This window comes from Biomphalaria glabrata, chromosome 15 (genome assembly GCF_947242115.1).
Source record: "Biomphalaria glabrata chromosome 15, xgBioGlab47.1, whole genome shotgun sequence".
Lineage (NCBI taxonomy): Eukaryota > Metazoa > Mollusca > Gastropoda > Planorbidae > Biomphalaria > Biomphalaria glabrata.
The window spans coordinates 12,441,369-12,469,202 of NC_074725.1; the positions used below are offsets into that span (position 1 = coordinate 12,441,369).

General features: G+C 37.1%; 1 protein-coding gene across 2 annotated transcripts; it reads left to right on the plus strand.

Moving 5' to 3' along the window:
• The first annotated feature begins 7,771 nt into the window (after positions 1-7,771).
• On the plus strand, positions 7,772-25,921 carry LOC106063488 (mucin-2-like). Of its 2 annotated transcripts, none has more exons than XM_056011708.1 (12): positions 7,772-7,964; positions 8,122-8,182; positions 8,279-8,495; positions 10,088-10,280; positions 11,130-11,216; positions 12,553-14,001; positions 15,596-15,692; positions 17,461-17,553; positions 21,019-21,155; positions 22,017-22,110; positions 22,731-22,869; positions 25,546-25,921. In XM_056011708.1, the coding sequence occupies exons 3-12, from the start codon at positions 8,334-8,336 to the stop codon at positions 25,639-25,641; spliced, it is 2,547 nt and encodes an 848-aa protein (XP_055867683.1). In that variant the 5' UTR covers positions 7,772-7,964; positions 8,122-8,182; positions 8,279-8,333; the 3' UTR covers positions 25,642-25,921. The 2 variants fall into 2 exon arrangements, with proteins under 2 accessions (XP_055867683.1, XP_055867685.1); XM_056011710.1 differs by having other exon boundaries at positions 8,282-8,495.
• The last annotated feature ends 1,913 nt before the right edge of the window (positions 25,922-27,834 follow it).

The window sequence follows — 27,834 nt, forward strand, 5'->3', positions numbered from 1 at the left end:
TAGCTGTTGGAGGTCGCACGCAATGAAGTCTCTTTGCTCATAGCAGTCACACAGAACAATGTCGTCGTATTATAAATTATGAAACCTACCCAGTTTCTATAGTCACCAAATTTCTAAACCTAAAAGTGTCGTCATTTCGTGTTTAAACTTTTTTTTGCTCGAGATTATAATCTGTCGTCATTGCCTGTTCTAATCGTAAATACTTTTTTTGTCTGGAATCTATAATCTGTCGTCATTTCCTATCTAAACATTACATTTTGGTTCGAGATTATAACCATTCGTCATTTCGTATCTAAAAATAACTACCTTTTTGGTTCGAGATTAAAACAATACCGTTTGGTTCGAGATTATAACCTGCCGAATAGATAAAACTATTTCTTCTCGCTAATACCAAACTTGTCAAACTTGGGGTGTAGCGGCTGAGTGGTAAAGCCCTTGGCTTACGAACTGAGGGGGTCTAGGGTTCAAATGTCGGTGAAGATTGTGGATAATGAATTTCAGGATTTTTAGCACGCCCCTAAGTCCACCCAGCTCTACTGGGTATCTGACATTAGTTTTAAGGTTTAAATAAAGGGGGTTGGTCGTTGTGCTGGCCACAAGACATCCTCGTTAACTGTCAGCCATAGTAAAAAAAAAAGGAAACTTTACGTCATCTGCCACATAGATCGAAATGTCTTGTTAATGTTTAGTAAGGTTAACAAAATTATATTTACTTTTATTTTCATGCCTTTCTTTGCCTATCTATATCTCTTCTCTTTTGTCTCTTTTTTATGCCTTTCTCTTTCCTCTTTATTTGTAACTCTCTTTCCAGCCCATCTATTCAAAACATAGTCCGACTTCAAAAAAAAAAAAAAGATCTATATTATTTGAATCACTCAAGCAAGTCTTATTGTTGAATCAGTTCACTTAGAAGAACCAGTTCATTGAAACCTCAGACATTGAAACAATTCTCCATTTGATCCTAACTGCTCTGGTGTATTGAAACCTTTATTCCCGGAATATTACACAATAATTCCCTGCTCTTCTATTTCTTTTTTAAATACACCAGTCTTCTCCCCCGTTCCCTTTCTGAAACAGTTTCAAGATTTCGATTTCCCGGGTAGTATTTAAACATTTGAAAGACTTGAAAAAAAAGAGTCGAAAAACAAAACGTTTCTCAACAAATTGATTTGTTCCGTGATGTTTCATAGACCCGCGTTTTGTAAAAACCTCGAAGGTATTGTTTAACTACCCGTACTGGACAGAAAAATACGCAAGTGTGTCAACATGATCTTAAACCGCGTTTTTCTTTTTTTTTTTTTTTCCTTCTTGCCCTTCTCATTGTGACGCCGGAGTTGTTTCCCCCTTGTGGGCACATCCAAGTATTTTTTATTTCCTTTCTTCCTTCTATTTTTGCACTGCCGTGCTGAGGAGGAATCGTGAATTGATTGAGACATATGTATCGATATTGTCTTTCGGGGCTAATCGTTCCCAGCAAGCTAGATAGATTTGATTACTCTTTTCAAGTCTTTACCGCTCACTGGGCTCGTGTTCAGTGGGCTCGCGCTCAGAGGCCCGTGGGTCACAAAGTGCCCGTCTGATTCTTAAATATTGACAAATTTGACCAGCTGAAGAGAGCAACGTTTGTGTGGAGAGGACAAAGTTGTAAAAACTCATTATAGAGTACAGAAGTTGGCAGCAAACATCTACAGGGTATAGTGAACCTCAAGGCGTTTCGTCATTTGACATTCTTTCATAAAAACTTAGAAAAACGTACTCTTTTTAAGCAAAAACAAAAAAAAGGAGAAGACTTAAAAATTTTTTTAAACAAAATTTACTGAATAAAAATAATAGACAAAATAAAAAAATAGACTAAACTAAAATAATAACAAAAAATAATAACAGATACCGTACAAAACTATAATAAATACTACTCACAGGTAAAACGTTCAATTTTGATCCTTAGTGAACATAAGAAGAATAAAATATGATACCTAGGCATCACATGGATAAAATAACCATTGGAATTTGAATGAAAAAAAGTAGAACTTAGATGTGTAATCTATTAATCTACATCTTTTTGCCACTTGACGTCTTGAAAGGCATGTAGGTTTTTGATACTATTCAAAGACATATACATATATGTATATATATATATATATACATATATATATATATATATACAGGGTGCGTCAAAAAAATATGTAAACAGACTGTCATAGACAATTTATTTCCCGTTCTACAATGCTACATTTCTGGACATGGAAAGCTTAATGTCCCAATTGGAAAAATAAATCCGACCAAATTATCTCACCCATAAATCCCGGTTTTTGTTTTTGGAAATATCCAGTGAACGATTTGTCTGTGAACAATTTGTCTGTGAACAATTTGTCTGTGAACGATTTGTCGCGTGAACGATTTGTCGTGAACCAACTGTCGGTGAACAAGTTGTCTGTGAGCGAATAGTCCGTGAGCGATATGTCGCGTGAACGAATAGTCGCATGAACTAATAGTCGCGTGAACGATTTGTCGGTGAACGAAATGTCAGTGAACGAATTGTCGTGTCCCCAAATTTAGCATTGTACAACGGGAAATAAATTGTCTATGACAGTTTAAAGTGTGTATACATTTTTTTCACGCACCCTATATATAAATATACAGTGTTTTTCTGTAAAAAAAATAAATAAGTGCCGGTACTCAGTAGTTGATTACCTAACTTTTAACTACTAAAAATTAATAATATACGTTAAAATACAAGAAAAGTAATATTTGTTTTAAAAAGGTGCCTGTACGCTGTACATGTGCGTACCGTCACAAAAAAAAGCCCTGTATATATATTTGTGAAATATGATTGAAATGTTGAAATTGGCTACACAGTAATAAAGAAAAAATTTAGAGTGTTTTGTTTTAACAAATGTATGAACCTGGCTGTGTAAAATTACGTGTATTTTAATTCATTTAACAAACACACACAATAAACAAGTAATATTAAAAATGAAATAAAATTCGATTCCTACTTTTACGAAACAAAGCACAGTGGAATCTCTCATTCTTTTTATTTCTTGTAATGGTTCACAATGAGGTTTGCACCATCAAGTTCTTCTATTAACAGTCCAGCTCATAATTTTACAAAGGCCTGTGGACTGGGACTTCCACACAAGACGATGCGCAAAATGTCCATTTTCGTGTATTTATTTATTCGACTCTTTCAAGAATAAACATTTGAGTCGAGAACGGTAATTCCCGCTAAAACCGTGTTAAAAAACGGAAGCTACTTTTGATTTTAAGATAATTATACTTTGAACAATTATAACGGCAAAACTAGAGTTTTCACTGTGTGCTCAGTAAGCTGGTCTACTTTTCTCCTAAGATATAAATACATTGTCAAATGTGTCGAAAACTAGTCAGAACCGACGTCGAAATACTCTATCAACTTCCAGTTTCCACCTGCCCCCCCCCCCCCCCTCATGAAGAGAAGGCAAGCTTACGTTGAAATAACACAAATTCGGAAACTGAATTTATAATTTATATGGAAATTTACATAGAAGGAAACAACTCCATAAATAGCAAGCGTTTGGTGTATCCGGTGTTTAGCATACGGCAGCATGGATAAGCAAAATATTTTAATCAACGCTATATTAATATGTGTACATTTTTCAGCTGAGTAGAATCTCATTTCCAAGATCTTTCGCTCGTAGTACAGAGTAATGTTCATTCTTTAGTGAGCAACTTTCGATATGACGTCCTTGACGTTGTTGTGTTTTTTGTTTTATTTTGTTTTTGTTGTTGTTTTTTGTTTATTTCTTTCAAGATCTCTCCAAATCTTCCTCTTTCCATTTTGTGTTTCTTCCCTTACATCACCACCACATTTCTTCGTTTCGCTTTCCCTTTTTTCCCCCTCTTACTGAATAGTATTGCTTCAAGAAGGTAAACAATATCTGAAAAATCAAAGTGTAACTCAAAGAGCAGACTACTTTGATCAAACTTTAGTCTCTTAGTGAAACCATGCCCAATACTAAGGCTCGTGCTTTAGGTATCATTTAATTTAGGTGGCTCATGCTATTTTAAACCTTGATGGTTTGACAGTACACTAGAGTCGAGTCTTGTAAGGAAGTGTTTCCCAAACATTTTCCTTAACGGAACTTGCTAATTCTGAGTATTTAGCGGAACACTTTTCTTATTTTTTTTAGAGAGATTAATTGAGGCAGTGACATACTAATTAATTATTCCAATAGTTCGTGGAACACGCCTTGAGGGCACTATGGTTCCACGGAACACAGTTTGAGAAACACAGTCGTAAGGGAACCAGATTATATTAACATAATAATATCCGATAATAAATATGATGAGCTCCCGCTAAAGGCGGTATTAGTTATGGTAGTCACAGATAGAATGTATGACACTAGTAGCATTAGCGATACCATTCATAGGTAGCCATTAGTATTACAATCATAGATAGCACTAGTCTCAGCCTTCATCGATAGTATTAGTATTACCAATCCTACATAATATCTGTATTACCGTTCATTGATGACATTCCTATTACCAATGTTGCGCCACACACCCGGTTAGGTTACTGCTAATTATGGCCCTTATCTCAATAAAAAAATTCAAAATCTAATAATCAATATCTACAAGTGATCGATGGCAAGGCTTCAGGTTTACGTCTTTCTATTGTAATCTCAGTTCAATATGTTCCTGATTTACTGTTATACACTCCCGACCCGCCTCGCCGCCGCCCCTTCCACTTCCCCCCCTCTCCATCTTCCCAACACTTTCTTGACAAAATAAATAAATTCTGTGCAAATGAATTGACAGAGTTGAAGTGCAGGCAGAAGTGTGGCGAACGAATCTAGATCTATATTATATCGCGCATGAGCAATCGATACTTCCGTCCTGGTAGGTGTAAAGCGGCGAGTCGCGGGCAGCAAAATCGACCTTGGGGGCTGCAAGATTATTTCAAAAGGGAGCCTCCTCTTCCGAACTGCAGCATTGTTTACCGTTTAAACTGCGATAGTCGCCCTCCCAAGGTATTGTTGGAACTATTTGAACCAAGCAAAGACACTTTTTTTTTTCTCTTTTTCTCCGATGCCGAGAGCAGGGTCTCAACGCGTGGAGGGATGTTCTTTTTCTCACTCGCTGTGTCCTCCCGCCTCTCAGTGCTCCATGTTGTGCCACCAAACGAGAAGAAAAAGACAACGACATTTGAAATAATACCTTCACAAAAAGGGAAGTAATCGAAGAAAGAAAAAAAAACGCACGGATACCTGCTTGCGGGTTTTGTTTTTTTTTTTCTCCTGCTTCTGCCTTTTGAGGAAAGGGAAATAACCAGGTTTTTTTTTAAACTATATAAAAAGAGCTTCGGGTAAAAGAGAGAGGGGGTCGTTTCTATATTTGTTTAGTGTATAGTTCCAACTAAAGGGCTATTGTTCTCGATCGTCACACCGGGGTGTTTCCTGCTATGGGATCTTTAAATAAAAGCGAAGTTCCTCGCTTGTACGAGTTAATTAAAGGTATTTGTCTGCAGCCTGTTTTGAAGCGATAGTTTTACCTGCCATTAATTCTTCCCACCGGCCAAGGGAGCTCATTCAGACTTCATTTTGTCCTTCTCTACTGATTAATTGTTTTTCGGATAGATTTTTGTATTTGAAATTATATGTGTGTGTGTGTTTGTGCGTGTGCATGTGAGTGTATGAGTGTATGTATGTCTATGCCGTAAAGAAAGAAAGGGGCATAGGGCGATAATACTACATGTAAGGGAAATAACTAAGGATAAATGGGGAGATAATTTAACTTCTGCATCTGTCGAATCGCTTTAGAAATTCACGTGTTTGGGGAAAAAACGACCTGCCTTGCCTTGCCTCGCGCTATTTGTATTGGTGAGATGCTCTTTGACCCAACAAATGGATCAGATATACAAAAAAAAAAAAAAACCAACTTGAAAGTGTTAGAAGTTTTTACATTTGGTAAGTTAAGGAAAGAAATAATTTTAAAAAGTGCCCCCTTTAACAGACCAGCCCCCAGGTCTCTATATTGTCATAGTTAATTGGGTTCGCACGCCTCAAAGGGAACAATAGACAACGCGCCACTTGACAGCTGGAGATAGGTCCTGCCCACCCACTTGACTGTACGATTCAATGATTTAACAACCCATGAGATGTGCCCCACTCTTCCTTCGGCTCCCCTCCTCCTCCCATACATCAAAACGGAGGACCAACTCTGCAGAACATGGATCACCAAGAAGTGAGGGGCTTTTGCGAGGGAAAAAAAAGAACACTCTACCAGTCATTGTGAAAGCAGATTTAAAAAAAAAAATCCAAGCCCAATTGGACATCCAAAAACAGATTGTTGTAGGCCTTACATTGCTAAATCTGGACAGTGGTATCACATAAAAAGTTAAAAACTAACTTCTGTAGTCAAAAACTGATGCCTATGGATGTTATTTACAGTTTTACACATAATATTAAATTGTTTAATTTACAGGAAAATAGAAGAAATAAAGTAAAAAGCAAAATAATCATATATATATATATATATATATATATATAGTTACAAAATAATTTATACCAATTCTAGACAATTAAATAATAGCTGCTATAATGCAGTTGTTCATCTTCGGTCGTTAGTTTGTAGCTCCAAACACCTAGTACAACTAAATTGATGTACGCGTATTGAATTCTAAATGTAGAACTTGGAATAAAGACCAACAACGTTCTTTTAAAACAAAACTAAATCGAACTTTTATTTATACACAGATTCAACTTGAACCTAGATGTATGTAGAAACACGAGTGAAATGAGAAGTTAAACAAGATCTAACTCACACACACACAAATACACGTCTTCCTGTCTCACATGTCTAGCTTTCGCCTCAGTTTTTATTACCTTGATCTCAGACAGACCACCTCGTGCTTTCGTAAGAATCTATTCAGCCTACGCAACCAAACTATCCCCTCACCTTTTGTCATAGTAACACGAACATATACTCCATTAGACTTAAAAAAAAAAAAAAATTTTTTTTGTAACAAATAAATGTCTACTTGATAAAACTGAATGATTTCCCACGATTTGTTATGTGTGGTCCATAACGCTTCACTATTGCAAGGAGTCTTTCCAGTGAGCTTTGTACAATCCAGTTCTTCTATTACAGTCCAGGGAATCATTTTACTACTGCATTTGGACTGAAACTTGGACATAAGACGCTGAGCTAATTGTCAAATGTACACCTATTTATTTATTTCACTTTTGACTGAATACAAAGAAACATTAGAGTGCGGGACCATGTTTAAAAAACGCAAGCCAAATTTAATTTTGAAACGATTATATTTTGAAAAATATGACGGTCAAACCAGTTTTCTCTGTGTGGCCTATTAGGTAAGTTATTGTTTTCCTAAATATATTCTAGGACAATCGTTAGATTCATTTTCGAAATACTTGTCCACCCAGTTTATAAATAACTGAAAGAATGAAAGGTCAAACTGGCAGAATTTAAGACATTTTCTAACATACATGACAAGATGCATGACGTGTAGGACGTAATCATCTTCTTTTTGAAGCAACGTCTGTATTATATAAGATAAGAAGAAGATAAATGCCTTAATGTTTTTCTTGTTTTCATTGACAGTAGAACGAGTTAAATGCTTATTATATTTATTATTTATTTAATTATTTTATTTTGATGTTAAGTTGTATAATGTACACAATGTTAAACAATGTTCTCGTAATGCAACAAGTCCAAAGAATAACGATAACAAGAGAAAACCAGAGGGCATTAATCGAGCCAGGATAACCAGTGTAAAAGCTGGGGCGATTTAGATGAAGCTTGAAGATTGCAGACATAAACAAGACCTAGCGGCGATAATAACCAGCGCCTCTTCCTTAACAGACAAAGCTCAAACATTTTATCTCGGATCTATGACCAGTGGACTTAATCGATCAAGCAACAGACAGTTGTTCAGGAGACAACCAAGTAGATAACTGACTAGAGTAAGTGGATGCTTTTGTTTGAATATTTTAAACTAGAAAATTGTGAATACTTTCTATAATACATATGGGACTGTAATGCTTTTGTTTTTTTCTTTAAAACAATTTTTATTTTGCATGGTTAACTAAAAATAACTATGTTTCTAAATGGATGAAATAGGTCATTGTGCGACAACAAGTGTACCCCCTGCTGAGTCTTCCGTCTATTTCGTGATTACAAGGTAGGAAGATATTCCTGTAATGTATGAATAATTTTAATTAATACAAAATAACAATGACAATATTTTTCTTTGAAAATACCTCTTTGTTCTGTGCAGTAGCAGCCACAAAATACCAGGGACTGATGGTGAAATCATCTGCAACATCATCTGAATGTCTCAAGATTCCAGTAAAAGCCTCAAGTATTCAGGCACTTTGAGCCCACAGTTGGCATACGTAAGTACTACAGAGATGGCCAGCTTTCCTTTTTACAGTGCCACAAGATATCCTAGAGGTTATGGTGACTTCCAGGCAACTGAAATACCCAACACAGGAGTAAGTTTTAAATTTTTTAAATTATTATTTAATTAAACAATTAATAGAAACAATGTATAAAAATATTGTATACAAACTAGCAAACATCTGTAGGTCTACTTTATAAAATTTCGGTATACAAACAGGGCAATTAATATTGTTAAGTAATATCTACAAAAAGAGCAAGCAGCATTCTGTTAGGGTATACCTACAAACATAGCCAGTAATACTCTGTTACAGTTGATCTACAAACTTGGCAAGGACTATTCTGTTTGAGTATATCTACTAATAGGGCAAGCAGTATTATTTAAGGCTGTACCCACAAACAGGACCAGCAATAGTCTTTTAGGATCTAGTCCCAGAATTAAAAAAAAAAAAAAAAACAGCAAGCAATATTCTTTTAGGGTTATATCTATAAACATGGCAAGCAATATTCCATTATGCTATAAACAGGGCAAGCACAGTAGCGTAGCAACCATGGCGCGTAGGGGTTCAATCGAGACCATTCCTTATAGAAAGCCTCAACACTGACCTGCAACGTCACAACCTAAAAAAAAAGCAACTGTACTTTAGTGAGCAAAGTAAAGATGATATTACATAGATGTATAACAAAAAATAGATATATTTCCAAATAATATGTGTACCCACCAATTATACATTAAGTGTGCGTGCGTAGAAGATCCATGGAAAGTACTTTCAGATTGTATCATTCAGCTCCAGATTACAAAATTGAGATTCTAGTGAGAAGAATGAACAAAGATCTGAACAGAGTAGATGTCAAACGTTCAGTCAGGACAAGTGCATTGTGGGAAGTCTTCAGGAGTTCGTTTTTTGTTGTCCTTAGCCAGTTCGAACAAAATCTTCTGGTTCCTATCCTTGTGAGGAGCAGTATACATTCTGAAGATTCAGCATGAGTCTCGAAACCCTAGCAAGTGCCAAGGTTGACCAATGATGGCTGCCTGGTCGTGCGGTTTTCGCGTTGGATTGTCGATGGTTCAGGGTTCAAACCCTGCCCGCTCCCATCCCCCGTCGTCCTGGGGGAGGTTTGGACAAGGAAGTCAACTATCTTCAACTCTGAAGGAACATCCGAAACATGTAAAACATTTTACAAAACATTTTACAAACATGACATTGACTTTTCGAATGACCAGAAGTTTGAAGACCGAGTTTTTGTTTACCCCATAAGGAACCTGTCTACTTTCGTCTTTATGTCTTGTCAGTCTTGTGTGTTATTTTCTACTTTCGAATTCTTTAGTCCACCCAGCTCTAATAGGTACCTTTACATTAGGTGGGGAAAAGTAAAGTAAAGGCGCTTGGTCGTTGTGCTGGCAACATGACACCCTCGTCAAACCGTGGGCCACAGAAACAGATAACATTTAAATCATCTGCCCCATAGATCGCAAGGTGTGTATAGCGCAACTAAAAAAAAATGTCTCTTGCACCAACTTTTCAAAAGACGTAATCGTCATATTCCTGGTCTCCTGGTGTCATTCGATCAACAATTGTAGCGTCGTATTTCCATTTTCATCGGAACATTGTATCACGTTGTCATTGTATCACGCTGCGACTGTATCACGTTGTCATTGCATCACTCTTTCCTTGTATCACGTCAGAACACAGTCAACTTCGCACTGCCTCAAGTGTTCTTGGCCAACGAGCCCTCATGGTACAACGATGTGGACACCAAGGGCAAGAAGAAGAAGAATAGATTCTGCTGCAAGGTGTTACTGATCATCGGACTTGTCTTCAGCCTTATGTTGGTGGCAGCTGGAGCTGTGGCCATAGCGTTCTTGGCAACCACTGAATGTATGTTTTATCAATGTCTAGATGTAATAGGTATCTCTGATAAATGTCTAGATGTAATTGGTATCTATGATAAATGTCTAGATGTAATAGCTATTTCTGAATATAAGTCTTTATTTATTTCCAGATAATCCTTTCTTTTTTGCTTCAGCTGTGATGTTTTACTTTTATTCTTGTTTCTTACAAAGCTTATATCAACTCACTCTGTCTATCTGTCTAGTAAAAAGTTTGTACACGTTATTTCTCCAACACCCAATCTCGGATCAAGCTGAAATTTTTGCAATTATTTCTTTTACCTGACAATACAAGAATCAATACCAATTATCATTTTATTTTGGTATCTCGAACAAGGGAAATAAATTGTACTAGGCTGATGTGGTGAAATAAGTTGAATTAGCCCCCTTTTTACTTTGTAGGACACCACTTTAAAGTTTAAAGCTAACAATAGATAACTATAAAACCTTCTATTTTCATAAACGCCATGACGGCAGAGTGGCTACCGTATTGACTTAAGAAAGCTGAGGAAGGCTTAGCTCTCGAGTTCATGTCGTTCACCTTTTTTTTTTTAAATAAATGCATTTAAAAGCGATCACCCTGATACCTCTTCCTTTTAGCCCTACCATTTCCAACTCCAGACAAGTGATAGGATCATAGCGTATTGAGAAAGCTAAAAAATTGAAATTACGCTAAACAAAATTATTTATAATTGCACGATATTCGCACAGATTTATAGCTGTTGGTCTAGATCTATTACAAATTTCAATGCATGGCTGATCCAAACTAATTGATACAACTACGACTACGATAATTAAAAGTATTTTTTAAAAATGTTTTTCTTGTTCTTTGCTTCAGTCAAAGGTGAAGCCCAGAAACTGAGTTCAGACGCATCCCAGGGGTCTGCACAAGGAGTGGGGTCCCAAGGAACTTCACCTGTCCTAAGTATTAGTACTATTTACATAACTTTCATCAATACAACACCTTTACTTTGTTGCACCGACGAACCATCTTTCATTACATCCTTTAGTCAAATCACTCAATTTAGAAAGCATTCAGGATAAAAGACTTAAAAGTAAAGTAGAAATTATGCATACAACACTGAACCATAATCTCCAAATACAAAAACAAAACCTAATAAAATACTCAGAAAGACACAAACATAAACGTACATTCCTCGTCCCATATGCTAGGACAAATTAGTACAAATGCTCCTTCTTCCCGAGTGCCATTAGAGCATGGAATGGGTTGCCTAAGCCGGGCAAGGAAAACCAACGACTAGGCAGAATGTAAGTCATTGGTTAACATGCATGACTAGATTGATCTAGGAACACGCGTAGGACGTAATCATTTTCTTTTTAAAGTGCCGTCCGTATTTAATCAGATAAGATAAGGTAAGATAAGTTTGGGGTGTTCACTAACCATGTCACATCCACGGGAGCGTGTACATAATAGTGTACATACAACTTTTCATTGGTTTTTAATGTAGCTGTAATTGGGGTAAAAATGTTCCATTGTTGTTTAATGTAACATTCATTAGTTACTATGAGAAAAAACAGTCACTCTTATAAGTCGTAGAAAGGAGATATAATCTCTTTTAAAAAGTATTTCTACAATACCTCTATTCAACTCGTAACTTCGTGGAAACTTCTGGGTGGGTGGGTGCAACCTGGACATGGATCTAAAAAAAAAAACAGCGCTAAAGATTTTCCTAGAATTTTAACAGTTGCTGTTTATCATGAGGGTACAAAAAATATCGCATTGTTTTTTAATGTAACATTCATTAGTTATTTAGAGAAAAAAAAATCTCTTTAAGTTGTATACAGGAGTTTTTTTTTTTTTTTTTTTTTTTATTATTTTTAATGTTTTCTTGCTTCCTTTCGAGACTTATTTTTTGAAAAGATTTCTTGGCTGATATAAATATTTAAATTCAATGTTGTAGCCTTGGCACCTAATGAACTCTTTGAAAAGCCGGGTTTCTGATGTAGAGCTAGTAAGTAATATAAAACACTTCGTAGGATAGCCACGTCTTTGACCGATAACAAAGAGACCAAAAAATAAAAAAGATGCATCCACTCAATAATTCATTTTTTTGTTTAGTTTTTAAACCTGATTGGGGTGACCGCACCAACAGGTAGCAGGAAGTAATAGACCAAGCAATAAAAATATAGATCTATAATAGCGAGAAGAGATTCATCTTCACAAATTTTCAATTATAAATTCTTGAACATAAAATATTTGATTTGAAATAATATTCCATCGATTATTTTGTACTTTTCAGTTACGTCGACATCTACAGCCAATTCTGCTACTACTACACCAACAGCACTGACCATGACAACGACTTCAACAACAACATCTGTCCCTACCACTTCTACCACCTCTACTTCCACCACAATACCCTCAAGAGCCACTTCGACAACCACAGCATCATCAGCTACAGCTCTTCTACCTCCTGCGACGACCACCAAACTTACAACTACAGCGACAACATCTTCAGCGACATATTCTCCACCATTGTCACCTCCAACAACAGATAGTACTTCAGGGCCTACATCAGCCACAACCACAACACCTACCACAACCATTACAAAGTCACCAACTACAGCGACTGTAACACAAATGACAATAAAAACTACAGCAATAAACGAAAGTTCATCAACAATAACTACAAGTGTCACATCTGCGACCACTACAATTACCACCTCTGTAATTCATACAAGTACTACATCAGTGTCTACATCAACCACAACACCACTCGCTAATACTACCACTACACCCCAGATCATAAGCAACTCATCAACAACAACTACGACAACGCCAATTACTAATACAATTCCGACAACTGAAAGAACCACACCGACAGAAGTAACCACAGCAACTGCTACAATATCAACCGCCTCTACGACCACGCCAACAACTACGTCAGCTACAACAACAGAAACAACTACAACACCAACAACAACAACTTCAACTACGACAATAACACCAACAACAACGACAACAACTACCATGTCAACTACAACAACAGAAACAACACCAGCCACCACAGCAACGCCAACAACCACCACAACAACACCAACAACCACCACAACAACACCAACAACCACCACAACAACACCAACAACCACCACAACAACACCAACCACAACAACAACACCAACCACAACAACATCAACAACTACCACAACAACACCAACAACCACCACAACAACACCAACAACCACCACCACAACAACACCAACAACTACCACCACAACAACAACACCAACCACAACAACACCAACAACCACCACAACAACACCAACAACCACCACAACAACACCAACAACCACCACAACAACACCAACAACCACCACAACACCAACAACCACCACAACAACACCAACAACCACCACCACAACAACAACAACCACCACAACAACAACAACAACCACAACAACACCAACAACCACCACAACAACACCAACCACAACAACTACCACAATAACACCAACAACTACCACAACCACACCAACCACAACAACATCAACAACTACCACAACAACACCATCAACAACCACAACAACACCAACCACAACAACAACCACCACAACAACACCAACAACTACCACAACAACGCCAACTACAACATCAACGGTCACCACTTCAACCATCACTACAACACCCACAACAACTACAACGACACCTACTACCACTAAGGCTGCAACAACAGCGACAACAGCTCCATGTAGGTAACATTTAGATTCAAAGTTTAGTCATTGCAATATATATTTTAAAACTATGTAGCGAATATGTAATTAGTGTTATACACACCTTTATGCCACAACTCGCATACTACGTGAGTCAATTTAAAGACACTGTTGAGACACACGAACATTATAAGACTTTTGCCATTTTTAGCGGCTTGCGATAAAAGCCGCTATTAGTTTTGTCTTTGTCTCTCTGTACTTTTGTATATCACATTTAGATCACCAAATATAGAAAAGATATTGAAAGTCCGATAGCATGATATTGTAGATCTTGCACAGTTCTGCTGCAATGGTTACTTTTTAATCTTCTGGGAAAAACAATTGTTTTTAAAATTAATTATTCAAACAGTTGTTGTTTACCACTTTTTAGAATAAAAGACTTGAGGAAAGGTAAGTTATTATAATAGTCACAGATTTGAAATACTATTTCGAATAATAATGTGGCGTTATTATTCTTGTCCAAAGGTCCTAGAGTCTCATTATTGATAAACAGGTTGTTCAGTTTGTTTTCAAGTGGAAAAAAAAAGCCAAATGTTTCTTTGAAAGCTCTCTTTTAATTTGTATTACATTTAATTTTCTTGCCAAAAGATTGAGACGTCTTATTATCGATAATAGGTTGCTTAGTTTGTTTTTAAGTTAAAATCAAAGCCAAATAATTATTTGCAAAATTTTCTTTTCACTTACAGTGCATTTATTTTTGTTGCCAAAATGTCCAGATGTCCTAGTATCGATTTTATTTAAAAAGGTTAACTTAAGAATGCAAATTTTAGTACATATGACTTTTATTTTTACTTGACTTGAATACACAGTGTTATAAAGATATAGCCGCACTAGGTCAGCTTTTATTTTGTTTCGATGTTACTTTTACAAAGCAAAACAAGACCATGACTTGATATTTCCTCCTCTTGGGCGGATCCAGTGTTAGTCTCATTTTGTGTGATAGAACAAACTCTTTTTGTCATAACGTTCAAGAATGATTTTATCAAAATTCATCTGAGAGCAACTTTAACAAGACTTAATATTAACCACCCAATTCCATGAAGATCTTACGTAGATTAAACGCATTATAAGCGAAATGGTCTGCTACTTCGAATGTTTCACATATTTCAGGGACCGTGTCATCACTTTTTAATGTAACCTTCTTACCTGCGCATTCTTGTTAGGAGAAAAAAATGCGTAGGAGACGTAGGAATGACTTTCTTGAGCTCAAACTGGCGAAAAAGACTTAGTGGACCCTGCTGTGCAAACGTTTATTGTGTGGTCTGTAGTAAATGTATCCTTTCAGCAGATCTTCTGATCTATGCAGACAGATAGCGTAAAGCAAATCTGTTTGGCCGAGGGTTTTCGGGTGATCGCGTGACCAACACGACGCCCAACCGCTTTACTACACCAACGTATTACAGATAGATGAACTCAGGGGCGTCCTAAAAATCCCAAAGCTCAAAATCGGATGCCAAGTGAACAATCCACCACCATAGCAAACAGAAAAGTAGTTATGTGGTCTAGTTCCTAGAGTCTTAGTCCCTAGAGACCAAATTTTAAAACCTTTTTTATTCTTCTTTTTCCCAACAGCTATCGTGGCCTCAGCTGACACATTCAATTTGTTCAGCACATCCCAAGTGCAATGTTCTCTGACAGCCTCAAGCTGGAACGCCGTCATTATAGCCAAGTAAGATACTCAAACAGGGATGCTCAATCTAATTCAGGCATGGGGACATTTGCGACATGCGAGTCACGGGCCTCGTCTCCGCAAAAGGTGGAGGAATCCGATGGGACAGAGCCTCTGTTGCTTCATTTTGCAATGTGTGTAGAACTTTCCGGGGGGGGGGGGTAAGCTGATAGCACTGCATCAGGGACCGGATATGGCCCTCGGGACGTAGGTTGGGCACCACTGTATCAAAATCTGGCCATCGCCTTCTATCATAATATTATTTTCTTTATTCTAAAAGGTCAATTTTAAAAGGGTTAAATATTATCTGCGTCTTCTCCTTTATAGTATTCAAAGATCTTGAGACAAACAATTCTGCACGCCATGACTCGTATTTAGTCCATAGTTCCATACAACTAGTGTCCAGAGAGAACTGAGGGTAGGGCGGATTTTTTTTTTCCTAATTGAATTGTATGACTATCAGATATCAGAACATTCCACAACATCTACATCACGCTGTTGGTATGAAAGATGTCGCAAAGATGTTGAAGAAATGAATTTATTTATGACTGAACCTTATTATTTGTTTGACTGAATAAGTTTTAAAAAAAAGATAAATTTGTTGTTTTTATTACTTGGTTATATAAAAAAATTTAATAGCCTCCTGGCGGGCCGCACAAAACTTAAGAAAATGTGATAAAATAACAGATGTTCTTTTCTACCAGGGCCGGATTTACACTTGATAAGGCCTAAGCTATTTGAACTATGGAGCCCCTAGTTATCAACATAACTCAATTTTTCCTCAACTCTCTAATATCCTTTGAATCAATTTTAGGGAGCAAGTGTTGGCCCGAAGCTATATGTTATATAGCCTCTAGGTAAATACAGCACTGGTAACTACTCTATAGTTGTTTTTTTAAATGTAATTGTAGTTGCAGACGTCTATGTTACTACTTAACCAATGTGCCTGACTGTTAACCTGTTGACGTCAATGAGATAAGGTAGCAGTCATGGGATTATAATATTCAACTGTTATCTAATATTTATGTCATATATACTCATATGATATGTCCACTGGTATAATGTATTCCTGGGATATACAGTAGATTTATTATGTATAAGTCCTGTGTTGTGTGCATTTCCTTTGGTTTATAAACGGCAATGGTCGTGAACTAACACAAAAAGGGCATATGTAATATATAAAGCAAAATGTAAGGAGTATGTATGTATGTATGTATGTATGTATGTATGTATGTATGTATGTATGTATGTATGTATGTATGTATGTATGTATGTATGTATGTATGTGTATGTATGTTTGTGTGTGTATGTATGTATGTCCCACATAGAAATCAAAACCGTTAGACCAATTTTGATAAATATTCTTTTGAACATGGCAGAGACAGACGTATATGTTTAATGTCCTTCCTACAACATGAAGGTCCTAAAAATAAAATAAAAATACCTAAATTTATCACTTTTTAAGAATGTAACAGGCCGCGGGTCATATCCAGCTAGTGAGAAGATAAGTGTCTAATCTATCAATGATAAGTGTTTGTACTTTTTGTATTTTCGACATGCCTTTGTGGCGACGAGCACTGTGAAGTTGGCCTGTTCCAAAAAACTACGAGTAAATGTACTAGTCTGACGACTAGGTCATGACTTGCAGGGTTATATGGGATATATCTATTGAATTCCCCTAAAGAAAAGCGTCTGGCAAGAAATAAAATAAGGGCTTTGTTTGTTTGGTATTGTTATCTTATTTCATCTCGAAACGTTTATCTTTCAGTGCGTCTGCGCAAGGCAACGTTGTCATAGCAACGTTTAGACCTGACGGAACTCAAAGTACTATTCTCGACCCACAGCGCTATAACGTGAGCAGGTAAGATCATTCTTGCAGACGACAAGAGCTTTTACTCTTGCCTCTCCATCTCTCAGAACGAGGCTAGAATACATTTAGAAAACTACATAACAGAACTATGGCACATTATTTGTCAGCATTGAGTTGGTCGAAAGATGGGACAATCCTGAAGACAGACCGGATCGCACACCAGTGTCTTAGCTAGGAATTGGTCATCATTTTGGGGGTCGGGGGAGGGGCTTGACCTCTTTAGGGGCCCCTGCATTTTAACATTTGACATCATGACATGAGATAATGGCGTTCTTCTTCTTCTTCTTCGTTCTCATTGTTATGTTGGAGTGTTCAGATGACTGCGCAGTGGTTTCCAAATCAGGGAGCTCTCCATATAGTTTTCTTTCTATTGGGGTGATTTTGGGGCCAATGTCTTATACGGGCCTCTTGGTAAAGAGAGCTGTTTTGGAGGACGTGGTCGGCATTCTCTGGTGATACTCCACATGGGCAGATTTCATTGGTTCCAATTTTGAGCTTCCGGAACATGTGTTGTCGCATTCTGTTGTGTCCGGTCCTGAGTCGAGATAACGGCGTAATATTTAATATTTAATGTAAATAAAATAGTTCCAAACACTCATTTGGGGGCCCCGTAAAAAGGGGTTTAAGGGGAAATTGGATCATCCCCCACCCCACCATAGCTACGCCACTGTCGCACACCACACAGCCAGGCGGTCATCCTGAACAAGTCGCGAGCTATCTAAAAAGATTTGAGCAATGAGTCGTTTGTTGGCGCATGTGTTTATGTTTTATCGGACACAAAGAAAAAGTAATGGGGAAAGAAAAGTCTATTTAAGAAGCACTTCTGTGTGTGCGCGCGCGTAGGTGGGTCGGGTGCAATAAACAATGACCAGAATTCGCCAGGTTAGTTTTCCATTGGGTAGCGTTGGTTAGGGAGGTGTGCTATTCACTTGGGCGCCGCGGTCAAAAGGGTATCACATAGTGGCTACAGCCTTTACAAAAAGTCGGCACACGTTGACTCAGCCATGACTTTTAGCCACTTAAGCTTAGAATGAATCATTCTGATACATTCAATAGGATCATTAACTTATGCATCCTGCCTCCGTTTTTTTAGATCTTGTGTGTCTTTGAACAAAAAAAAGGAAGAGTGGAATGTATCAAAGAAAACATTGATAATAGATACCAAAACAAGCTAGCAAGTTTCTGGATACACCCACACTAGCTTAGTATATTATTTATTTATTTATCTATTCATTTATAAGTTAGTGTAAAGTTCCCATTTCAGACCTTGCAATGAATAGGGCAGATGATATAAAGGCCATCTGTTTCTTTGGCCCACAGTTAGCAATGGTGTCATGTGGTCAGTACAATGACAAACTGTCTTTACTTTTCTTAATTCCCTTAAAGCTGTGTGGACTCAGAGGCACCCACTAGATCCCGAAATAAAAAAAAGTCGACGTCTTCACGATTATATATATATATATAATATCTGTGTGTGTGTGTGTAATTACCTCCCTTATGGGAAGCATATATCTATTATTCTATATCTGTCACATTTAGATCTAAAAAAAAAATGTTGTAAATTTCGCACGATTCGTGTTTTTTTTTATCTATACACACATTTTCCTGAACTTGAGAAAAATATTAAAAGATTTTTTTCTAATTTTTAGGAAAAAACTTACTTGAAAATCTTCTTGTCTTATCTATCGGTGACGCGACTTGAACATTTAAAGGGAAACAACCCAGTAAATTTTCATACATACAAAAGTGTATTCGTGTAGTTTACTCCCTTTAAGAACACAGTCCACATTCTTTGTGCTTTTCATCTTGATTTCGTAAGAATTACAGACGCTAATTTAAAAACAAGAAAAACATGTTTTATTTAAATACTTTCAAAATACAATAGCTCTTTCATACAACGTATAGGGCTACTCATTCTTTTTCGATCAATATACTGTCAAAATTCTAGGAAAATCGTTAGCGTCGTTTTCGAGATTTGTGTCCACCAAAGGTTTTGAGCCCACCCACCCAGAAGGTTTTTGGTATTAGTCTCCTCGAAGGTACGAGTTGAATAGGGGTAAAAAAAATACATACAAAACAAAAAAACTTTGCATTGTATGCGAATGAATGTATTAATCTAGCTGTGCAGGATAATTTGAGACGTTGATTTTCCTGGCTGATTCAGGCAACTTCCCTTGTGCACTATTAGCACTTGGAAAGAATTAGCACTGTTACCTATTTTTGTTATGTAATGAGAAACGTGCCTTTATTACAATACCTCTATTCAGTTCGTAACTTTGTAGAAAGTTCAAAAACCTAAAACCTTGGAAAAAAATGACTAGCTCGTTGACCACACTGGGAAAACTCTAGTACTGACCGTTAAAATGTTTGTAAGTAAAAAAAAAAATATTAAAAAAATAATTTTTCACTTGAGAAAGAGAAAAATATTGAACTTGAACGGAATATAGGGTCTACTTAAAGAGTTGAATACATTTACGTTCAGGAAAATTGTACGCATCGTCTTAAAAGTCTAGATCTTAAGGCCTAGGCATATCATTGCAATATTATAAAGTCTAGTAGATCTAAACATTCGCTTAACCAGGATTCTTTCTCCTTGGGGGGGGGGGAGAAGGGAGTAGCGGCGGATAAAGAATGTTCCATTGATTTTCAATCTACTATTCATTAATTATTTAAAGTATTCTGTCCTGGTATGTTTCTCATTTGTGTCATTTTACTAGTGGTGTTCTTTTTGTTCAATCTGAGTATCTAGAGAGTATAAAAATATAAAGAACGAACTTCTGAGAATACCAACTGAGTACTTCTTGTATGAGAATATCAACTGAGTACTTCTTGTATGAGAATATCAACTGAGTACTTCTTGTATGAGAATATCAACTGAGTACTTCTTGTATGAGAATATCAACTGAGTACTTCTTGTATGAGAATATCAACTGAGTACTTCTTGTATGAGAATACCAACTGAGTACTTCTTGTATGAGAATATCAACTGAGTACTTCTTGTATGAGAATATCAACTGAGTACTTCTTGTATGAGAATACCAACCGAGTACTTCTTGTATGAGAATACCAACTGAGTACTTCTTGTATGAGAATATCAAACTGAGTACTTCTTGTATGAGAATATCAAACTGAGTGCTTCTTGTATGAGAATACAGAGTACTTCTTGGTGTTTTCAAAACTTTAGACTTGATAGAAATGACAGACGTTACTTCCAAAGACAAGATGTATTACACTCCACTCGTATCCATGTGTCAATCTAGTCGTGTATTCTAATCCGTGACTTTAAATCTGTTAAGCTGGTTGTCCTGTCTGATTCAGACAACCCGTTCTCTGTCAGCACCAGGGAAGAAAGAGTACATCTAGAAATTTTGTCCTAGAATATGAAATAAGAAAGCTGTTCATGTTTTGATACTTTGTGATGGCAATTTAATTTTTTTTTCATTGTATGAATGCCAGAGTTCAAGTGGACAGTGTCAGAACGAACTTCATACTGAGCATCAATCAAGTGTTCTGTCAGGACAACACGACCTACTTGTGCGCTGCTCAGACAGCGAATGGCATTTTAAACAACGCTGTCAAGCCAAATTTCTCAAGTAATATTATTTGAATATAAATCTATCGCCTATCATCCTATATATGTACGATCAAAACTAGCCTAGCCTGCGTAGACCTACAGTTAAGGACGTAACGTTACTTAGGTGGCATTGTGGTTGGAGCTATCAGTGAAGGAGATAATGTAGCATCTCTAAAATTATTCTAATGAAAAATACCCAAATCAAACCCACACGACTTCTATAGCCTCTGACACCAATTATGTGACAGTATATTACAGTTCAAGCCTTCTTCTTTTTAGGTGTAGCCTATTATGTATCTCTTCCTTCACACTTCTAAGCTTTAAACTAAAAAAAAAAATCATTTTTAAGACAACACCTCAATACAACTTATAGAGCGATTATTTCTCTTTTATTTCTTATCTTATAACTCTATTCGTAGCACCATAAAACAAACAGACAGCGGCAAAGTTTACTTTATTTTTTTCATTTTTTTTTTTTGGTAATGATACAGACTATTCAGATATGTAATGACCTGTAATATCAACAAGTTAATTTAATTCAGAATCTGAATTTTAATACAGATACAATGCAACAACCCTAGGAAGGTCAGCCTTAGGCATAGCCAAACTAGACAGCCGCCTAGGGCCTCCGATTGGACTCAAAACAATTTGTTTAGATAAGAAATGGCGAAATGTGTGCCTAGTCCTATTGTTGCAGGACACAAGCCGGACAAGGTTTTAATGAAATTGCGTAATTTTGTTTCTCTGTTTTATTTTGAGTTCTTCTATTTCATTTGGGGCTACCAAATTTACGTCACCTAGGGACTTCATGTATTTTAGGCCGCCCTGGTTCTAGTAGGTTGAATAACTTGAAACATTGATTCTTTGTAATCTCTTTCAGTGACTTCTGCTTTCCAAAGGACGGCTGCGTCTGTTCCCGCCAGTATACCAGCAAACACGTTGGTCAATGTTTCGTGTCAGGGCTTAGAATTCAAGTAGGTATTTGCTTATTGTCCCTAATTATCCCCTTTTTTTCCCCACTTCCTACTATCAGCTCACACTATCTTCAGGGGTGGAAAAATGGGGGAAAAGTTGGACAGAAAAAAGTGGGATCATTTATTTTCAACTAAATGTGCGCACATAGAAGTTTGGCTGGATACAGAGGCGTAGCGAGCATAACTCTTCTGTGTTTCTCATTCACTCTTTCGACTTCTTCCCATTGCATAATTATTCACAGTCTATTACAATACACGAATCAATCCAAACATTAACAAATTAGTTAATCCAATAGTACTAATTAATTAATTTTGGTTTATTTAGCAGAAAGGGAGCTAAACCTTGCCATTTTCAGATAAATTGTAGTAAATAGTGGTTCTTTCCCTTAGATAAGCTTTGTCTTTTAGAAAGTAATCTTTTTATATTTTCCTTGTTATTTTTTCAATGACAAATAAAAAGTGAATGTTTAACTATTTGAATTTCAGTAGGAATTTCTTTTTGGTAGTAAACCAGTGATGATATTACATCCAACTCTTTTGTGTTTCTCCTCCACTCTCTCTATTCCTTTCCATTTTCTATTTTCTCTGTTTTTCATCTTCCCACATATCCTTGAGTTCAGAGGTCAGCTAATACAGTGGCAATACAAGAGATCAAACTTAGACTTTCAGTCCGTCAATCTGGGTGCATCAGCCATTCAGCTGGCGGAAGCCACGTCTCCTGGACTCTACTGTATCAACGCTATTCGGAACACTGCTCAGGTAAGAATAGTCAGTCAGTTCCGGCCTTGGAGATATCACTATTTGTTCACGATGTTTTCCATGTGGTCCATGCCCGTTTCCTTGTGACACACGACCTTTTTCTTTTGGTCTAGAGCCCCTTGTTAGCAGAAGCGGTCTGTTTGCTGTACTAGAGAGAATCGGCTGCCCAAATAAGTTAAGAAAACTAGTGTCATCTTTTCACGAAAATATGCAGGGCACCGTTCAGTTTGAAAGTTCTTCCTCCAGGCCATTCTCCATTAAGAGCGGTGTAAAACAAGGATGTGTACTGGCCCCTACACTATTTGGCATCTTCTTCTCAGTCGTACTATCCAGTGCTTTTAAATCCCTGGAAGACGGAATATACATCCATAGCAGATCCGATGGAAGGCTCTTTAACCTGGCACGTCTTAAAGCCAAAACGAAAAGGCGTCGTATCTTGATAAGGGAGCTGCTGTTTGCCGATGACGCGGCACTCGTATCTCACTCACAAGGAGGTCTACAGAAGCTAGTGAACGCCTTAGCAGCTGCTTGTCAAGAGTTTAGCCTTACTATAAGTCTCTCCAAGACCGAAATCCTGGCACAAGACGTCGCAGTAATACCTATAATAGAAATTGGGAACCACACCCTTTCAGTGGTGCAGGAATTTACCTACTTGGGTTCAACAATTGTCAGTAACCTAGACTTAGACATCGAGCTGACAAAAAGGATAGGAAAAGTTACCACAGCATTGGCAAAACTCTCCAAGCGCGTCTGGGAAAATGGTAAATTGACCACAGCGACCAAAATCCTAGTCTACAACGCCTGTGTTGTGAGCACTCTCCTTTATGGCAGTGAAAGCTGGTCAACATACATGTACCAAGAGCACAGATTGAATAGTTTCCACTTGCGCTGCCTGAGACGCATAATGGGCATCTCTTGGAGGGACCATGTCTCCAATCAGGAAGTTTTGAGATTAGCCAATATGAACAGCATGTATGCTCTCCTGACACAAAGAAGATTACGCTGGCTCGGACATGTCACCCGCATGCCAGATGGTAGAATCCCGAAAGATATCTTATATGCTGAGCTTGTGGAAGGAGTCAGACCCAAGGGCCGCCCAAGACTAACATATAGAGATGTCTGCAAGCGAGACATGAGAGCCTCAGGCATCAGCGAAAGTATGTGGGAAAACATAGCCAAAGACCGGAGTGCATGGAGACAGACTGTGCGTGCTGGGACAACCCTTGCTGAGAACAAAAGAATTGAAGCGGCTTTAATCAAGAGGGAAAAAAAGAAAGCTGCCCTGTCTGCTAGCCCTAAATCAGAGGCATACACATGTACGAATTGTGGCAAAGTCTGCCGTTCTAGAATTGGCTTGATTAGCCACACCAGATTCTGCCCCGTCTCAAGATTAAGCCAAAACCAGTGACTCATTTGGGCGCATCCATTGCCTTTCGAGACAAAAGGAGCCATATAGAGCCTCTTCCTTGAGGCTCTCGACCATTTCCTTGTGATCCACAACCCTTTTTCTCTTAGGAGCTAGATGTTCTTTTTCATTTCTTCCATTTTCATAGCGCTAATTTACGTCACCCAAGAAAGACCAATCACTGGTTGTTCTAAATGTTTGGATCTCGGCAACATAGGGGAGACTATCTACTTTTGGTTGTTCTTTGTTTAATTCTTGGATACCTGTTAAATTAACAATGCATTGTCACCCTTTAGACAAATGCCTGCCGGATGGAGCACTCACCCTCATCAAAATAGAACATGGTCTCCTTTTGCCATACGTTTAGTTACCTTTTCCTTGTGGTCTATTATCTTCTCCTTGTGGTCTAGGACCTTTTTCTTGTGGTCCAAGTTATTTTCCTGGTGGTTTATAATCTTTGCTCTGTGACGCTCGCTAGGGACCTAAAAGTAAGTAGCCTACATGAATTAATACATCATCCAACCATTTTATTTGTACATTTTTGACCAAAAACAATTTACATAATTTGTTATGTCTTAAGAATTAAAGTGGAGATTCTCGGAACTTACATCACAAAGAAATCTGCATTCAACTGCATGTGTAAGCAAACCTCTGTCTAGGAAAGATCCAAGCAGATGGTACATATTACTTCCATATTACCGATGGTTCGTATCCCAAGACGCTCGGATTCGAAACGAGGCCCAATGGCTAGCATATCCCTACATTCCTTCTTTGTACAACATCAGCCGTGCAGGCGTCTGCCACAAAAAAAAAAAAAAAGCAGCCCCTTGAGAAACGGTGTGTGCATAGAGACATTCTTGTTGTGGTTTTCTTGAATCTCCGCCACTGCAATGGACTGGGTCCCTGGGTACCCCAAAGCGGGTTCATTTTGTTTTCTTTATTGGCCTAATCGTCTCCTCCAACGACCGTCTCCAGCCGAGCGCCACTGTGATGCAGAAAAGTATTGCCCAGGTAGTGTGGTCCTGACACTCCAAAAGACGGATAATATATTTTTTTATATTACATATATTATATTATATATAAAGTATAATTTTTTCCACCCTTTTGCATTTATTTAGTATCAAGAAAAATTAGCTTAAAATTCAAATACATAGGATAGAAATAATGAGGATTATAATGAGAGCATTAAATATTCATTATTATTTCTAGTTAGGCCTACATAAAGTAATGTGGAGTAATATACACATTGAATCGTTTATGTATTATTCTAGGTCTCTCTCCCTGTCACAGCTAACAACGATCAGATTCGATGCCTGTCGACTTCAACCAATCTTACCTCAGCACCGATAACTCTTCGAGTTGTTTAGCATTAAGAGTTTTATCGATCCTCCCCCTTATATTGATTTTAAATATATTTTTTCATTCGTATAATTTAAAAAAAAAAAGGTTTTAGTAATGTAGTGATTCACTACAGGTGACGTGTAGGCCCCTACTATGCATAAAGAAAATGGGGGTCTTAGACAAATGTCAAAGTGTAGGCTAGCTGTGAGCTTCGCGGTGTGATGATGTTTTAATTTTGACTAACATATTGGCAGTGTTTCATTGGCTGGAATGGAAAAACATTTCGCAAAAATAAATCAATTATATTTCATCATACTAAAGATTTGTTTCTTTCTTAATTTTGTCTGTAGCATGTATTAAATAAATTAATTAGCTAATTTAAACACTACTCTTAGTGATCTATTGTGTCAAAGTAATTATTACAGTCCATCTGTCCATGTTAGACAATGACATGACACATTCACAATGGAATTGACGACATTAAAAAAGAAATACAACTAACAAATGTTTGACATGTTTCGGATGTTCCTTCAGTGTTAAAGATAATCTACTTCCTAGTCCAAACCTCCCAAAGGACGACGTGGGGTGGCAGAGAACAGGAATTGAACCCGGGACCATCGAAACGACCATGCAGCCATCAAGACTAAGATTCCTCATTGATTCAAATTAGTATTCGAACTTTTTTTCTCGCAAATTAAATAAAGATTGAATGTTTTTAGCGTTCAAAAAAAAAAAAGCCGCAATTAGCTGTGTGTGGTTTGAGTCCTTGTCTGAGTTCTCTGTCAGAATTGATATCAAATCTCTATAGTTCGTCCATCGTGGCTCGATGTTGACCACTTTGTCATCCAGGGGGATGAGGGCCTTGCACTGGGGTTTTATGCCTCCTCATGTGGCTGGTGAGACCTATGTGAGCCCGGAATGTTCGGCTGCACACTGGGCAAGTTATTTCAGCTGGAGCTAGTGTCAGTGGCCCCAATTGAATTCTTCATCAGTCTTGATTAAGTATATTATTGTTAATTGGGATATCTCTTGGCTAGTTTCAAACTCGCACAGTAGAATAAGTGAGCTAGATAACACACAACATCCAAGCCAGGACAACATGCATCATCTCTACATCTATATTAAAAACACAATTTAAAAGGCTTACATACCTATACCTCAATGTTAAGAGTAACACTCACACAATACATATACAGACTTATCACTCTATGTATTTTGATTTACGACTACCTTTCTCAGGGCCGGATTGAAGTATGGGGAGGCCTCTACAATTTTTCCAAAGCTTGAATAAAGATTCACGTATGAATGAAAACACTTATAGCTAAAAAAAAACAAGCTATATTTTAGAAGACAGAAATAAGAGTTCTTGTAAATTTAATCTCACTTTCCTTTAAAAAAAAATATGCATAATTTAGTTTAAAAAGTGCATATTTTGTGTTTGTTTGTGGAGCGTAAGGTCCTTGACTCCTTGGTAGAGGCACTGTCGTAAATCCAGAGCTGTTTTACTAGTTCCGAGCATGCTACAAGCGTACTTTTCTTCATCACGACATTTTTGTCAGCCGTAAAAATGCGAGAGAAAAAAACAATAACAAAACTCTAAAGTTTCTGACCAATCGAAATTCGGATATATTTTTTTTGTGTGTGGCACACCGACCTGTTTACATAGGATGACGTCAACTGCAAACATAAATGACGTAAATTAGGAGATTCATACATTGTTGTAGACATACATGATAGTATATCAACAATATTAAATTACTCAAGCTAGAGAGTCTCAGTACTAGCTCATTCAATGTACCCGTACCTAACAGAGTTGTTTATTAAAGAAGAAACTTTAAAATTACAAGACAAGAAAAAAAAATGTTTCACAACATTCCTTGCTTTAAAAATGTTTATTTTTATTGTTGTAGGACTACTAGGTAACTTAAAAGTTATTTTGTTGTATGATTTTTTAAATTCGTTTTTGTTGGTTTATCAGAAACATCAATATTCTTCAATTTCCTGACCACATTTGTTCCAAATTTAAATCCTACTATAACACATACAACAGAAATAAAGACCAAACAGTGACAGACTACATAAAACTGACAGCAACAATATTTATTTTTTATTTGCAATAATAATTAATAACAATCAAGTAGAAACTTCACACAATTATTCATTAGCATAGACAAGACATGAATCAATAATAATATTTTTTTTAATAAAGTCAATTAATT